General features: G+C 32.2%; 1 protein-coding gene across 1 annotated transcript in view; it reads right to left on the bottom strand.

The window, feature by feature from the left end:
* The window catches only part of Shprh (SNF2 histone linker PHD RING helicase), an 88,681-nt gene that overhangs the window by 35,339 nt on the left and 36,957 nt on the right, over positions 1-16,385 (bottom strand). The window contains exons 15-22 of the mRNA XM_076858167.2: positions 14,481-14,569; positions 12,511-12,603; positions 6,056-6,163; positions 4,969-5,111; positions 4,007-4,180; positions 3,655-3,717; positions 2,431-2,656; positions 559-702 (exon numbers count right to left, since the gene is read on the bottom strand). Coding sequence (XP_076714282.2) covers positions 559-702; positions 2,431-2,656; positions 3,655-3,717; positions 4,007-4,180; positions 4,969-5,111; positions 6,056-6,163; positions 12,511-12,603; positions 14,481-14,569 — 1,040 coding nt within the window. The remainder of the gene's footprint in view (positions 1-558; positions 703-2,430; positions 2,657-3,654; positions 3,718-4,006; positions 4,181-4,968; positions 5,112-6,055; positions 6,164-12,510; positions 12,604-14,480; positions 14,570-16,385) is intronic.

The following is a 16,385-nucleotide window of genomic DNA, read 5'->3' as shown; positions in this document are numbered from 1 at the left end:
TCTGCTTCTGGGCTGCCATGAACAGAGAGTAGTGCTCTTCCACCACACCTTCTGTCATAATGTTCTGCCTCCATTGAGCCCAGAGCAATGCAATGGAGTCAGCCCATCATGGACTAACCTCTGAAAATGTGAGCAAAAATAAACTTTATTTTTTGAAGTTGTTTTTGTCAGGTATTTTGGTCACAACAAAGTCAGGAGGTCTAAAACACTAAGGAAGATTTTTCTAGTTCTAATAAAACTGAGGTAGTATAAAACATACAAAAAGTGACCAAGAATACCCACAGGATATGACACAGAGCAAGTGCTCAAAAAGAGATGAACGCACAACTTTGAGAGAAATAAAATGCCCCAAAATAGTGACTATTAAGCATGTATCAAATGTAAAATTGCTAATGTTTGATCATTTTGACCTACAAAGCAACTTCATATTGTACAAACTGAATGCAGATTAAATATATACTCAGAGATCACTGCTCTGATTATATCTCTTCTGTGGGTCTTAAGACTATTATGACATCAATTCGTTGTACCCTTTTCTGGGATTTACTCGCACTTTACCTCATGTGGTTCAATGATATGATGAACTGGTGGGTTTGGTTTTGGCTCCCTAGGATCTCGAACTCTTAGTCTTTCTGTAGCCATTGCAAGTTCATCAACAGCGGATACACGATTCCTCAGAGTCATCCAATATTCATGAAGCAACTGAAAGAAAAAAAAAATGAAGATAGTGCTAAATCATATAATAAGATTGGTTAAAAATATCAAGATGTGCCTTGAGTAGAAAGCCCTCAATGAGATCTTAAGACATTATCATTGTTTTGTTAAGTGTCTAAGGATAAAGAAATTCTTTTAGTTATCTAGAATAAGAAAGGATGACTGAATAATCTCCGTGACACTGTTTCTTCAAATTCTTAGGAACAGAATATTCAGATTTATTGGTAAGACCAAAGGTCTTTATAGATCAAAATTAGACTGATAAAATCTACCTTTTTTTAAATTAAAAAATATTTTCATTATATTCACATATTCAAAATAACATCTATATATGGTAATAAGAAAAATAAAATATACAATTGAGTACCTCCCATTCAATTTAAGAAAAAAAAATAATGCAAGTTCCTTGGAAAGCCTTAAATGTATCACTTTTCCCTTATATATTCCTCCTTCAATACCAAACAATGGAATAATCACTCTTCATTAAGAAGATTATTATTCCTGACTTTCCACTAAAATAATACTATAAATATGTATTCCTGAAATCTGGTTATATACATTTCTCAAATTAATAGAAATGACATCAGTATAAAAATTTTGACATGCTTTTTTAGTAACATTTTGAGGTAAGATCCTGTTTGATGTGTTTAACAGTAGTTCATCCATTTACTTTTTTGTGAAACGGTTTATTCTACAAACTTAAGAAGGAAATATGCACAAAGATCTGGAGATATGCATGATAAGCAGTCCTCTGGACACAGAACATGAGGCCAAACTGGGCCCAAAGGAAAGAGTACAGCAAGTAGTCAGACACTGTATAATAATATCTTCTTCCATGGCTTACCATAATTAACCATTAATGTGCTTTGTATTTATAGTAATAATGTGTGAGGAAAATTATTAAACTGATAATTGTTAAAAAAAAAAAAAAAAACCATTCCCCAACTTTTCAAATGCATGAACAGATATTTCAAACAACATTCTTCTCTTTCTGTATAAAACTTTTCATTCTGCTTTAAAAATCAAGAACTTTAGATTAAAAAAATAGATAACATGGAAATATAACATTATAAATAAACGAAACACTTTTCCTTTCCTTACTTACATCACCTGCACAGTAAGATAATGAGTAAAAAATTCAATATAAAGAATAATTCAAAATTAATGAACTCTAGAATATCAAGTATGGAGTTTTAATATAATGAAATTATTAAAATATGTACACAAAAAACATATTTATACTCTATCCATTAGAATGGTTTCCAACCTTGTAGCTTGAAACACATCTACTATGTTTCCTAATATTCAAGGTTGATGCTGCTGCTGGTTAGTCAGAGCAAAGCAAAAACAAAACAAAATGAAACAAAACAAAAAACATAAATCCCACTACTCTAGTTTCATAGAGTAGCAGAAGAAGATCAAGCCAAGAATAGAATGAAATACTTTTACAGCTAAATAAAAGGTTTCATACAAGTTTTAGTTTAATAATCTAGTAAGAAGAATTTAAAAGTTATTTATTATTCTATATTATAATAATTACATCTTAGGGAAAGAGAAATTATGATTAACCTCCAGTCTCTAAAGCAAACTCAGAAAAACTGAGGAGAAGGAAAAAGAAAAGTAGCACATACTATTATTGTAGAGAAGAATTTTTAAGTTGGGAGCAAGTTTTAGGGTCTAGTTTAAAAGTTATAAGTATAGTTTTAAATACTGTACCTTATATTCCTTCTTCCATGCTTCAAAGAGATCCATTGAAGTACTTCCCTCATCAATGAATTCAACATCAAATCTATGTGATTTTGCAAAGGATAGTATTGCTTTCATAGAACGTTCTGTCTCACTTATTGCCCAAAGACCTCTGGTGGTGGTAGGTACTCGATCATCCACAAGTCCTTCTTCATCTTCTATCATCTCCTCAAATATTGCAGTCTGACCTTTGACTCTGAAAATATAAATAACAAAAACAATAGCAACTATTGTCAATGGGTTGTAAGCATTATAGATCAGTAAAATTGGCAGAACGAATAGGGAAGCAAGGTCTGTAATTTTTCTATAACTCTCAATATCATATCTACAAGATCATGCTTGAATGTCTCTGAAAAAATAACAGCAACTCTAAAAAGCCTGGAAGAATCAAGTTTGTCCAGTGTTTCTTGAGAATAACCTGGAATAATAAAAATGTCTCTAAATTCCAGGTTATAAGCTTCCCTCTGAGAATTAAAACATAAATTGACCTACCACTAATGACACAGAAAAAGACACAAAACAAACCAATATGATCTAAAAATATATTGGCAATCACTTTTTTGGGGGGGGGGCAATCAGAACTTATCCTTTCCTTAATTTTCCTGTTTAAAAAGGATAGATGGTTAAATTTGCTAATGCCAGGGCTAGATGTACTAAGGAGCTTAATCCCCAATACAAGAATAAAGGCTCTGCTGAAAAAAGGGTATTAATAATGAGACTTAACATTTTAATAAGATACTTCCTAACCTATAAAAATGTACTAAGCACTTTGCTAAACAGTTATGTTCATTATATTTAATATTCATAAAATACAATGAAGGAAGAGTTGTGGGTGTTTTCATTTCATGAATGAGTCTACTGAGGTCTAGAGAAATAATTTACTCATATTAGTGGGCAGGAATTTGAGTTCAAATTCATTATACTCCACAGTTTGGAATCTTAACCAACCCCCTCATCTGCCCCTCTATTAATTACAATTGCTACATGACGTGAATACTAACAAGTAACACCTACCTAGGTAAAACTGAGCATCAGCATGCTCAAAGGATCAAATGCTAAAGGTTTACTACATTGATTAAATAAAAGAAAAAAATATAAGAAAAGTCATAGTAGAAATATAGCCTTATAACCAAATACTAAATCTCATAAAATGTTTCAATTTTCTGATGGGTAATAATCAAACAGAAAACTTACGTGTTAGAAAACAGCTTCGATTCATACTCTGTGAACAATTCATCAGCCTTACAAAAGACACAACTGAAAAACAGATTATCAGAAAAATATTCAAAAACATAATAGGCGATCAGAAAATTTCTAAAAGAAGCTTGGTATTTGTACTTCAATTTTTCTTTATAATCATTTTGTGCTATTTTAGAAAAAAATTACATGGCTTTTAGTGCATGGTCCTTATTCTTCCTAATAACACATCTCCTTCTACTTTTGAATTAAAATGAACAATTTTTATTTTTATGATTCATTATTGTCTTAATAAACTCTAGTTTCATGGAACAATGTCATTTACTATATGATTTCTTTAATTACTTACCAGTTCAGAGGAAGTCTGGTTGGTCGGAGGTGGCAGATTGTTGCAGACTCAATGACATTTCGAGATGGAGGTTTCTCCAGGTTTTTTACAGCTTCTCTTACAAGTTTCTGGAATTTATTCAGCTCTTCCATTTGGGTTGTAAGTAAGAACTGAAGACCTCTGCAGTCATGGAATCTGATTCCCATCACCAGCACCACGTCAAACACAAAGACAGAATGAAAGGTCAATTTTCTTAAATTCAGAAAACAGTTGCCAACAAGTATTAAGAAAATTGCATGTAACATTTACCCATCACACTTGGTTGAGATTTCTGTAGGAATATACTCAATTGTATCTACTAATACTCAAGATATAAGAATATTAGGTTGTCTATACAAAAGGTGCCAGAAAGGTTCTGCCCACAACAAACACTTTTCCACATTAGAGGGACACATTTTTTGGATTAAAACCACTGAAGGTATTTTTGATAAAGAGCAACTTTGGAAAGAATCATTAGATTAATAGGCCAACTTATCTCTGAAGACCTTAAAGAATAGTACGTGTTGACAGGAAGAAAAGGAGGAACAAGTCATTCCACAATATAAAAACGGGGCCACCATGGCACTTGATGCACCGTGAATCACACAGGGAAATCATGACATCAAGGATGAAATTTTCCAAAACAAAATTCTATTTCAGAATTTTGCTTGAATCTGGCTTTGGGTATATCCAAAGAAAATATTTTAAGAAGACTTTTAAAACACTATAAAAAGAGAGCATTTAAAAATGACTAAGATATGGGGAAAAAGGTCTCTATTTTAGACATAACTAATTTTTGTTTAAAATGTACTCCTAACAAATGTAAAACCAGATGCTATAACCACAATATGTTCTGATATTTAAATTCATCTCCTAACACCAAATGATCTGAACAGCTGGGGTGATTACTCATATAATTATTCTATTTTATACCATTTTCTTACTTTTCTGACATAGAAAGCTTTCCAGTTTGTTGTTTGTAGTTGCTGTTTATTTCATTTCGTACTCGCTGAGCAAGTTCCTCGTCAACAGAAAATTCTATTGCTCTGTGGATTACATTCAGCCACCAAGGAGAATTAGAATGAATCTGTAAAAATCATAATATTGATCAATTAAGTTTTTAAAAAATATTCATTATGTTTCCATCCCTGGAAAGGTTGATGTGAAAAATCCAAAGGAAGCAATAATAAATGCTATTCTCAAAGGAGGAGACAAATATGCATAATCTATACACATTGGGTAAATGCCTCTTTTGAATACAGAAAAATAACAACTGTTCCTTGACTACCCTGGATGAATGAGAATTTATACAATATACTTGTATAACAAAGCTGAGTTTAAAAAAAAAAAATACTTTACCAAAATGAAAATCAAGTATGTATTCTATATAAATGAAAAGGTCAGGGGTCTCTTTCTTAGCATAACAAAGAAAACCTCCATTCTACTCTTTGACCAATTGAACTAGATTCTGCTAAATAAATAATCTACAATGACTGTAGCTAACAAAATTATATGCCTGAATATCAAATAATTAATAGGAAAAATAAAATGTGGAACAACTGATTAAAGAATTGATAAGTAAAAATATATCTGTGTAGTCTTCTCTTCTGACTTTGCTACTAATTTTATAATAGTGAAACTTTAGAAAGGACAAATGGCACATACTGTATGAGAAAAATATCTGTGGTTCTAATACTCTAACATCTTAAAAGATTTTGGAAATACACATCTAAGATCAAAATGGGGTTATAGAATTCCTTACTTTCCCTAAAAGATAACTTCTTAGATACCAAGGTAAGAGAAAACCCACTAGAGATTAAAAGAAACAAAACAGAACCGATTTATCTATGTATCAGTCCATTCAACAAAGACATACTAACTGTAAAATAAGATATATGGAACAGTCATGGTACAAAGTGCTAGGAGTTCCAAAGTGAATAAGAAAGTTCAAGTTTCTCCCTAAACAACATAAACCCAAATGATATCTGGAGACAAACACAAGCAAGAAACACTGCATTTCTGTAAGTGTACTTTTCTTTGGAGCTCTCGTATGGTCTGCTGCACAGGTTGTAAAGCTTGTTGGGCTTCGGCAACTTCTGTATTACACTTGCTCATATAATGCTCTCGCAGCTCTTTGGCCTGTGTTTAAAAAGAAAATAGATAAAAACTAGGTCTCAAAAAAATAATAACTTACTATGGTGAATTTAAGAAATCCCAAAAGAATTTTTCCTCAAAAAATATTTTTTTTAATTAGAAAAAAAGGAGAGAGCATTAATATTTCAAAGTATGAGGCAAAGGACACCTTTCAGAATTATTTATCTGTTTTAATATTAAAGTTTCTTAGCTTCTACAGTTTAAAAATAAAACTTGAAAATATACAGTAGCAAAGGTATTATGGAACTGAACTGTGTTACTCTCACATTCAAATGTTGAAGGACTCTCAATGTGGTTGCATTTGGAGGAAGGCAAGGAAGGTTAAATAAGGCCATAAGGCTGGGACCCTAATCCAATATGACCAGTGGTGTTCCTATGTCAAAAGAGAGATATATGAAGGATTTATAAGCAAGAAGAAAACATCATGCAAGGATGTAGTGAGAAGGAAGCCTCCTGAAAGCCAAAGAAAGGAGCATCAGGAAAAAAGAAACCCGCCAATATCTTGTTTTTTAACTTCCAATCTTCAGAACTAAGAAAAATAAAATTCCTACCACAATTTCCAATATGTGGTATTCTGTAATGGAAGTCTCAGCAGACTAACACACAAGGGATTAAAACTTCTTACCTTTTCAAGAGAATAATTCATAAGTAATCAACATATTTTGTTCTTATAAATAGAAAAGTTCTATTCTTATAAACTCAACATGAGAAAACTTGTGAAAATTTTTCATTTCCTTGTATTCAAATACTATCAAAGGGTAGTATAAAGGGTAGTGGTAGGAAAACTGAAAAGATGACTAAATTGAAATCCTAATGCTTCACTCAGTAAAGGGTTGAGCCACACGAAATTACCAATACTTGACCATTTTTAAAACAAAATGGCAATTTCATATGGCTCAACTGAATAATCTTTTTGGATTAGCCATTTCACTTCTCTAGTTTCAGTTACTTCATTTGCACAACAGGTGCTAAAGCAGATGAATTTCTAAAATCTTGTCCAGCTTTGAATTACTATGGCTTCATATTCAATAAGAGTAAGACAGAGTAATAATGTAGCTTCCTTAGAAATACAGTTAAAGTAAGAATGCTCCTCCTTATGCATTTTTTTCCTTTCTCTGTCAAAACCCTTTGATTAATTTTTATTATAATTCCTTGGCTATAATTATTTGGCCATTAGAGCTGCCTACTAACAGAATGGGCTTTCTCCCTGTAATAGCTTCCTGTCACTGAAGGCATTTAGATGAAGAGTGACTAATTATGTGCAAGGATTAGATGTTTGTGCTGCAAATGATATTTCATTTGAAAATTTTTAACACTTAGACTACCATCAAACATTAAAACAGAATAGTCAAAAATATAGCAAAGGAAACAATGTGAAGACACACTCTACAGATTGGGAGAAAATATGTGCTAAATGTACAACTGATAGGGTGTTAATATCCAAAACATGAGAAAGGCAAACAACTCAACAGCAAGAAGAAAAAAAATTAAAAAATAGGGCTGGGGATGTGGCTCAAGCGGTAGCAGCATGCCTGGCATGCGTGCGGCCCGGGTTCGATTCTCAGCACTACATACAAACAAAGATGTTGTGTCCACCGAAAACTAAAAAATAAATATTAAAATTCTCTCTCTCTCTCTTAAAAAAAAAAAAAAAAAAGCTAAGAAGCTTCTCAAAAAAAGACAAACAAATGGCTAACAGGTCTATGAAAAAGGTGTTTAATTTTACTAAATACCTGGGAAATACAAATTAAAAACATTTAATGAGATATTACCTCATTTCTGTTAGGATGGCTATTATCAATAAGTTAAGAGAATAAATATTACTGAGGATATGCAGAAAAGGGAACCCTTGCACACTGTTGAGGGGAATAAAAATTAGTATAGCCATAACAGAAAACAGGATGAAGATTCCTAAAAAAATTAAAAACAGAACTCCATGTGACCTAGAAATTCTACTTTTGGGTATGCATTCAAAGGAGAAGAAATGAGTAGGTCAAAGAGATGTGCATTTTCATGTTCACAGTAAGCATTATTCAGAACACTTAAGACATGGAATCAATTAAATGTCTATTTATCAATGAATGGATGAAGAAAATATGATGCATATATATACACCCAATGGAATATCATTCAGAACTTCAAAAAGACGGAATTCCTGTTATTTACAACACAAATGAACCTGGAGAACATGATATTAAAGAACCTGGCTTATTAAATGAAATAAGCCAGACACAGAAAGATAAGTGCCATGATAACACATGTGGAATCTAAAAAATCAAATTCACAGAAGAGTGAATAGGATGATGTTTGCTGGGACTGGAGACAAAAGTCATAAGTCTCTTGAAGAATTACCATAATAAGCTATTAATGATCTACCATGGAATAATCTATAATATCATTGCTTTGAATGAAAGGCAACAGTTGTTGCGGTGGAACTTCAGAGAAACACCATTGAAAATTTTGAGTTTATTTACTACCTTAAATAAAATATAAAGCAGATTGATTCCAAAGTGGTTTTTTTTATGCTATTGTGAATGAGGTAGTTTTCCTAATTTCTCTTTCAGTGGATTCATCGCTGAGGCATAGGAACATGTTTGATTTTATATCATGCTACTTTGCTAAATTCATTTACTAATTCTAGAAGTTTTCTGGTGGAATTTTTTTGATCTTCTAAACATAGAATCATGTCATTGACAAATAGTGATAGTTTGAGTTCCTCTTTACCTATTTGCATCCCTTTAATTTCTTTCTTTTGTCTAATTGCTTTGGTTACAATTTCAAGGATGATGGTGAATAAAAGTGGTAAAAGAGGGCATCCTTGTCTTGTTCATTTTTAGAGGAAATGTTTTCAATTTTTCTCCATTTAGAATGCTGTTGGTCTTGGGTTTAGCATATATAGCTTTTATGATGTTGAGGTACATTCCTATTATCCCTAGTTTTTCTAGTGTTTTGAACATGAAGGGGTGCTATATTTTGGCAGATGCTTTTTCTGCATCTACTGAGAGATTATATGATTCTTAAGTCTATTGATATGATGAATTATGTTTATTGATTTCTGTATGTTGGACCAACCTTGTATCCCTGGGAAGAACCCCACTTTATTATGGTACACTATCTTTTTAATATGTTTTTATATGTGATTTGCCAGCATTTTATTGAGAATTTTTGCATCTATATTCAACAGGAGTATTGGTCTGAAGTTTTCTTTCATGGATGTGTCTTTGTCTGGTTTTGGTATCAGGGTGATATTAGCCTCAGAATGAGTTTGAAGGGTTCCCTTCTTTTCTTTATCATGGAATACTTTGAGGAGTACTGGTGTTTTTTTTTCTTTGAAGGTCTTTAGAACTCCAATGAGAATCTGTCTGGTCCTGAGCTTTTCTTGATTAGTAGGTTTTGATGACGTTTTCTATTTCATTACTTGATAGTGATCTGTTTAAATCATTTATGTATGACCTCTTCATTCAGTTTGGGTACATCATATGTCTCTAGAAATTTGTCAATGTCTTTGATGTTTTCTACATTATTGGAGAATTAATTTTTAAGATAGTTTCTAATTATCTTCTGTATTTCAGACATGTCTGTGTGATATTTTCTTTTTTATCAAGTATTTTAGTAATTTGAGTTTTCTCTCTTTTTGTTAGCCTGGCTATCGGTTTATCTATTTTATTTATTTTTTCAAAGAACCAATTTTTTAAAAATATTTTTTTAGTTGTAGATGGTCTCAATACCTTTATTTTATTTACTTATTTATTTTATGTGGTGCCGAGAATCAAAGCCAGTGCCTCACACGTGCTGGGCAAGCACTCTACCACTGGGTCCCAGCCCCTGCCCAAGAACCAATTTTTCATTTTGTCAATTATTTCTTTTGTTTCAATTTCAGCTCTGTTTTTAATTATTTCCTACCTTCTGCTTTTGATGTTGATTTGTCATTTTTTTTCTAGGGCTTTGAGATGTAATGTTAGGTCATTTACTTGTTGACTTTTTATTATTTTAATAAATGAGCTCAATGCATAAACTTTCCTTTTAGTACTGGCTTCTTAGTGTCCCAGAGGTTTTTATATATTCTATTGGTATTTTCATTTACCTAAGATTTTTTAATTTTATCCTTAATTTCTTCTACTATCCATTCATCATTCAATAGTGTATTATTTAGTCTCTGTTTGTTAGAATAGCTTCTATTTTTTATTTTACCATTGATTTCTAACAACTTAACAAAAAAAGTGAATGACCTCTACAATGAAAACTACAGAACACTAAAGAAAGAAAAAAATAGAAGAAGATCTTAGAAGACAGAAAGATCTCCCATGCTCTTGGATAGGCAGAATTAACACTGTCAAAGTAGCCATGCAATACTACCAAAATGATATACAGATTCAATGCAATTCCTATTAAAATCACAATAACATTATTCATAGAAATAGAAAAAGCAATCATGAAATTCATTTGGAAAAATAAGGGGCCCGGAATAGCCAAAGCAATCCTCAGTAAGAAAAGTGAAGCAGAAGGCATCACAATACCAGAGCCTAAACTATACTATAGAGCTACAGTAGCAAAAACAGCATGGTATTGGCATCAAAACAGACACGTAAACCAATGGTTAGGGTTAGGATTGGTCTTCTGTTCTATAACAGAAGACAAAGAGACAAACTCACACAAATACAATTACCTCATACTAGACAAAGGTACCACAAACATTCACTGAAGAAAAGATAGCCTATAAAACAAATGGTGCTGGGAAAAATGAAAGCGATATGTAACAAAATGAAATTAAACTTAAATTTCTCACTCTGCATGAAACTCAACTCAAAGTGGATCAAAGACAGAGGCACAAGAAGAGAGACCCTACATCTATCAGGAGAAAAACTAGGCCCAAATCTTCATCATGTTGGCTTAGGGCTGACTTCCTTAACAAGAACCCTAAAGCACAAGTAGAAAAATTAAGAATCAATAAATGGGATGGATTCAAACTAAAACGTGTCTTCTCAGAAAAAGAAACAATAATGTGAAGAGAGAGTCTACAGAATGGGAGAAAATCTTTACCACATGCACCTCAGATAAAGCATTACTCTCTAGGATATATAAAGAATCAAAAAACTTAACACCAAAAAACCAAATAACCCAATCAATAATGGGTTAAGAAACTGAACAGACACTTCACAGAAGAAGAAATACAATCAATGAACAAGTATCGATGAAAAAATGTTCAACATCTAGTAATTAGAGAAATGCAAATCAAAACTACACTAAGATTTTACCTCACTCTAGTCAGAATGGCAATCATTAAGATATAGGCAACCATAAGGATGTGGGGGAAAAATGTACACTCATATATTGCTGATGGGACTGCAAATTGATGCAACTACACTCTGCAAAGCAGTATGGGGATTCCTCAGAAAACCTGGAATGGAACCACCATTTGACCCAGTTATCCAACTTCTTGGCTTATACCCAAAGAACTTAGAATTAGCATACTATAGTGATGTGGCTATGTCAAGTGTTTATAGCAGCTCAGTTCACAATAGCTAAACTATGGAACCAACCTAGATGCCCTTCGATAGATGAATGGATAAAGAAAACGTGATATTCATATATATTTGTGTGTGTGTGTGTGTGTATGAATGAAATCATGGCATTTGCCAGTAAATGGATGGTGTTGGAGAATATCATACTAAGTGAAATGAGCCAATCAGAAAAAAACATATGCAGATACTAATTCATAATACAGGAGTGAGGATGGTAGGGAAGAATAGAGTTACTTTAGATTAGGTAGAGGGGAGCGAAGGGAGGGAAGGGAATATGAGAATAGGAAGGTTAGCAGAATGAAAGAGACACTATTACCTTACATGTGCATGACCACAGTGATTTTACAACATGAACAGTCAGAAAAATGAGATATTATACCCGATTTATGTATGATATATCAAAGTCCATAAATGCATTCTACTGTCATGTATAACTAATTAAAATAAATTTAAAAATTACAAGTAAAAATTAAAAAATGATAATATACAAAGTAGAGAAAGAACAAAAGTTTCTATATATACTATACTGTAGATGTCATGAGATCAAGTGTTCTTTATTTTTTGTCAATGCTCTTTCTATGACAAGCTTGTAAGAAAGTTACCTTGTTACATAATCTGTAAGCAGATAAAGCAGAAAAGAAAAATAATTTGAAATATTGCCATTCTCTGCCACATGCAATCACTGTCATAAAATTTGTAACACTGAAGCAAAGGAAAAATGATTTCATTTATTTAAATGTTGCATGCCCTAGGAGTATCAACCAGATAGAGCAGAAAGTTTGAAGAAAAAAAACTCAGAATACCAATTACCTCTTCTTCAAGCCTTCCATCTCGTAAGGTAGGAGGTATTCCTGGGTGCTTAGCTACCAACAATTCCATCAAGTTATGGGTAGCATGAAGTCTCTATAAACACACAACACATAATGCAGTGGACCTACTATTTATATGGTAAACAGGTACTAATACCACATTAAGATCACATCATCTACTTTCCTTCTAAAAACAATCTGAGTACAATTTTTTTCTGAGAAAAATGATATCAGTTTTAAATAATAATGTTATTAATTTTATTTAATTAAAAAAGTCTCAGCTGGGTGAGGTGGCGTATGCCTGAGGCTGAGGCAAGAGGATCACAAGTTCAAAGCCAGCCTCAGCAACTTAGTGAGGCCCTAAGCAATTCCTGTCTCTAAATAAAATTTAAAAAAGGGCTGGGGATGTGGCTCAGTGGTTAAACTCCCCCAACCCCTGGATTTAATTCCTGGTACCCCCTCACCAAAAAAAAAAAGTTTCATGCAATATAGCTATACATTTGGTAGAATATGTATTGCAAGTATTTTTTTTCCCTATTATACATGCATTTGTCTATACAGGGAAGTGTAAAATGTTCAGGAGAATAAAAAAGTCAACTGTACTAACTTGGTTCCTTTTCTCCTGAAAAATCATTCTGAATGAGTCTTGCAATTGTAGTATGATAAAAATAAGGATAATGAAACACATAAGAAAACAGGGTTGTGACCTGGACATGTTGAGCTTAAGGGCTAAAAAGGAGAAGAGCTGGAAGTGAAGATGTTACAAAGATAAGAAGAAAACTATATTATATGTTATATACTTCCCATGATTATATGGAGTCTAGGGCTAGTTAGACAAAGGCTCTGAGAAGAAATAAAAGTGAAGGCAGCTTCTAGCTGCTAAGTTCTCATTTCACTTGGGATGATAGCTAAAGGAAAACTGATTTGGTGCTGGTAATTGGAGACTTTAAAAAGGTTCATTCTGTCTGGCTCAGACTACAGGTGATGGTACAAATTTTTGTTAACTTCTTCCTCGCTCTTTACTTTTATTTTATTTTTTAATTTTTTTATATATATATTTTTTAGTTGTCAATGGACCTTTATTTTATTTATTGATTCGTGGTGCTGAGAATCGAACCCAGTGACTCACATATGCTAGGCAAGTGCTCTGCCACTGAGCCACAATCCCAGCCCTACTTTTATTTTCTTTATTCAAGAGGAGAATATCTTTATATTTTCTCCTTCTCTCAAGAGGTAAACACACATGCTCAAGGCCCAGGTCCTGCTTTCTGTAATCTTATCCATGTGGAATATAAGTAGACTTTAATTTTTTCTTTCCCCCCTATACTCCACACATTTCTCCAAATGCCTCTCAGTGCATGGAATGTGAACATGTAAGTCCCAAGATCTTTATTCTGTATAACAAAGAAGTCAATATGCCTAAGACTCAAGCCCAAATTTGCCATGATTAATAAAAGAGGTTTTTATTTCCCAGTTAACTAGATAAACTTGTCTAAGATTCACTGGACAGAACCAATAAAGAGAAATAAATATAATACTTGAAATATCCAAATCCCCCTAAAAGGCCTCGAAAAATTAAAAGATTACTGGATAAGTTTTTATTATTGTCAGTTCCACTGATGAGTGTAACTCCTTTTCTTTCTTTTTTATTCACAAGTAAAGAGCCTGTGAATAAATATGTTGATGCTGATATGTGAAAATGATAAATCTGACCTACTCAGATTTATAATTTGAGCTATTTTTCTGATAGAAGTTATAGATTTTTCAGTCAGATTTCAGTCAAAAATTGGCCCAAGCAGATGGCATAGTAGTGATTCTCAAGCTTTCATATAAACAGAAATCACCTTGGTGCTCATTAAATGAAATGATTTGTGAGCTTCATCTATAATGATTATGACTTAAAACATTCAGAAACTTATTCTGTATAATAAATAAATAGTATACATGTTTGAAACCTTTAATTTTACTCACTTGGAGTGAATCTGTTTTGAGTTTTCCTTTGTGTTCCTCAGACGAACGCAACACTTCTCTGTATAGTTCTGCTGCCAAGGCATACTCACCTAAAGAATTAAAATATATTTAAAACAACAAAGTCACATATTTAATTCCCAGTGTCATCTGGTTATCTATCATCTAAAAACATCTATTCTAAAATATATAGTTTAATAATTATAATTTTTTGAGTGTGTTCTGGGGATTGAACCCAGAGCTTTGAGCATGCTAGGCAAGTGCTTTCCCACTAAGCCACATAACAGTCCTATAACACATTTTTTTAACTAAAGGAAACTGGCATGAATGATAGTCCCAGTATTAAAAAAGAAAGAAAAACAAATGTATTCACAATGTTTTTAAAAATTATACTGATAGACAAACTCTGGATTAACATTTAATTTAGACAAATAATATTCTTCTTCTTGAAGTTAGGGATGCCAATTAAAAGTCAATATGATTTGAAATTGAGGACAAATTTCTAGTAATAATGCATTTATAAACAAATATATCAAATACTATGATCAATCCACACATAATTTTCAGGAAAAACTATCCTCCTCTCGATACTGTTGTTTTCAGTATTAGGTCAAAATAACCTGCAATTAAACTTAAAAATCTTTCCAATTCTGGTCACTTAAGTCTGACATATATGTTAGCTTTCTTTTGTTTATAATCAGCAGCTCATTCAAATAATGAAATTCAAAAAGTATCTATAGAAGGATAGGATGGCAAAATATAGTCCATGGTTATATTTAACCTTCTGCATTTTTATAGGATCTATTAGGTAAGAATAATTTTTACACTTCAATTTTTAAAAAATATTTTACGGTGAGGGGATCAAACCTTGTGCATGCTAGGCAGTTACTCTACCACTGAGCTACATCCCAGACTGATCTACACAGTTTTAAGCAGTTAAAAAAAAAATCAAATTGTTAATATTTTGTGATGTATGAAAATTAAGTGCAATTAAATTTCAGGGTCCATGAATAAAGTTTTATTGGAACCCCACTATACTCACTCACGTACTGTCCAAGGATGCTTTTGCACTATAATAGTAAAGCTGAGTTCTCAAAGCCTACAATATTCACAGTCTGGCTCTTTACAGAAAAACTGTTGACATTAAAAGGAAAGATAAAACATTTCTGGTAGCTTGAATAAAAAAATATAACTTATTTGCTGCTTGGGGATTTAGAACTGGTGAATTACATACAATTAAAATAAAAATCTAAGTGGCAAAATGATAAAATAGAAAAAAAGGTGAAATCTCTCCACCTGTTCCAGTTGTTTGCCAAGAATGTTTTTTCCCCTGATTATGACATATACTAGCATTTTTTGCCTAAAACTTTGAATTATTTTTATGTATATCATATATTTAGGATGTCTTCGTAGCCACAAGCTTTTCTTTTTTTTTTTCTGACTTAGGCTTTTTAAAAAAGATTTTTTGTTTTTGTTCTTTTTAGTTACATATGACAATAGAGAGTATTTTGACATATTACATATACATGGAGTATAACTTCCCACTCTGTGGTTGTACATGATGTGGAGTTACACTGGTCATATATTCATATATGAACATAGGCTAGCCACAAGCTTCCTATAGAGATATATACACTTTAATGATTTTTTTAGTTGGTTCTCTTTTTTTGTTGTTGTTAAAGCTGATAAATATGTTTTAATTGTTGTAAAATATATATTATGTTAATATAAAATTTATCATTTTAACAAGTTTTAAGTGAATAGTTCAGTGTATTATATACATACACAGTGCTAAGCAAAACATTTGCTTTTAAGCTGTTGCTTTTTATCTAGTTCTAGCAGTTACTTAACATAAAGCTTTCCAAAACATTATTTTCATAGTACTGCAGAGTCTACCAATTTCTATTC

Source organism: Callospermophilus lateralis, chromosome 6 (genome assembly GCF_048772815.1).
Source record: "Callospermophilus lateralis isolate mCalLat2 chromosome 6, mCalLat2.hap1, whole genome shotgun sequence".
Lineage (NCBI taxonomy): Eukaryota > Metazoa > Chordata > Mammalia > Rodentia > Sciuridae > Callospermophilus > Callospermophilus lateralis.
Note: the sequence above shows the minus strand (reverse complement) of the source record. Positions and strands in the feature narration are given on the sequence as shown.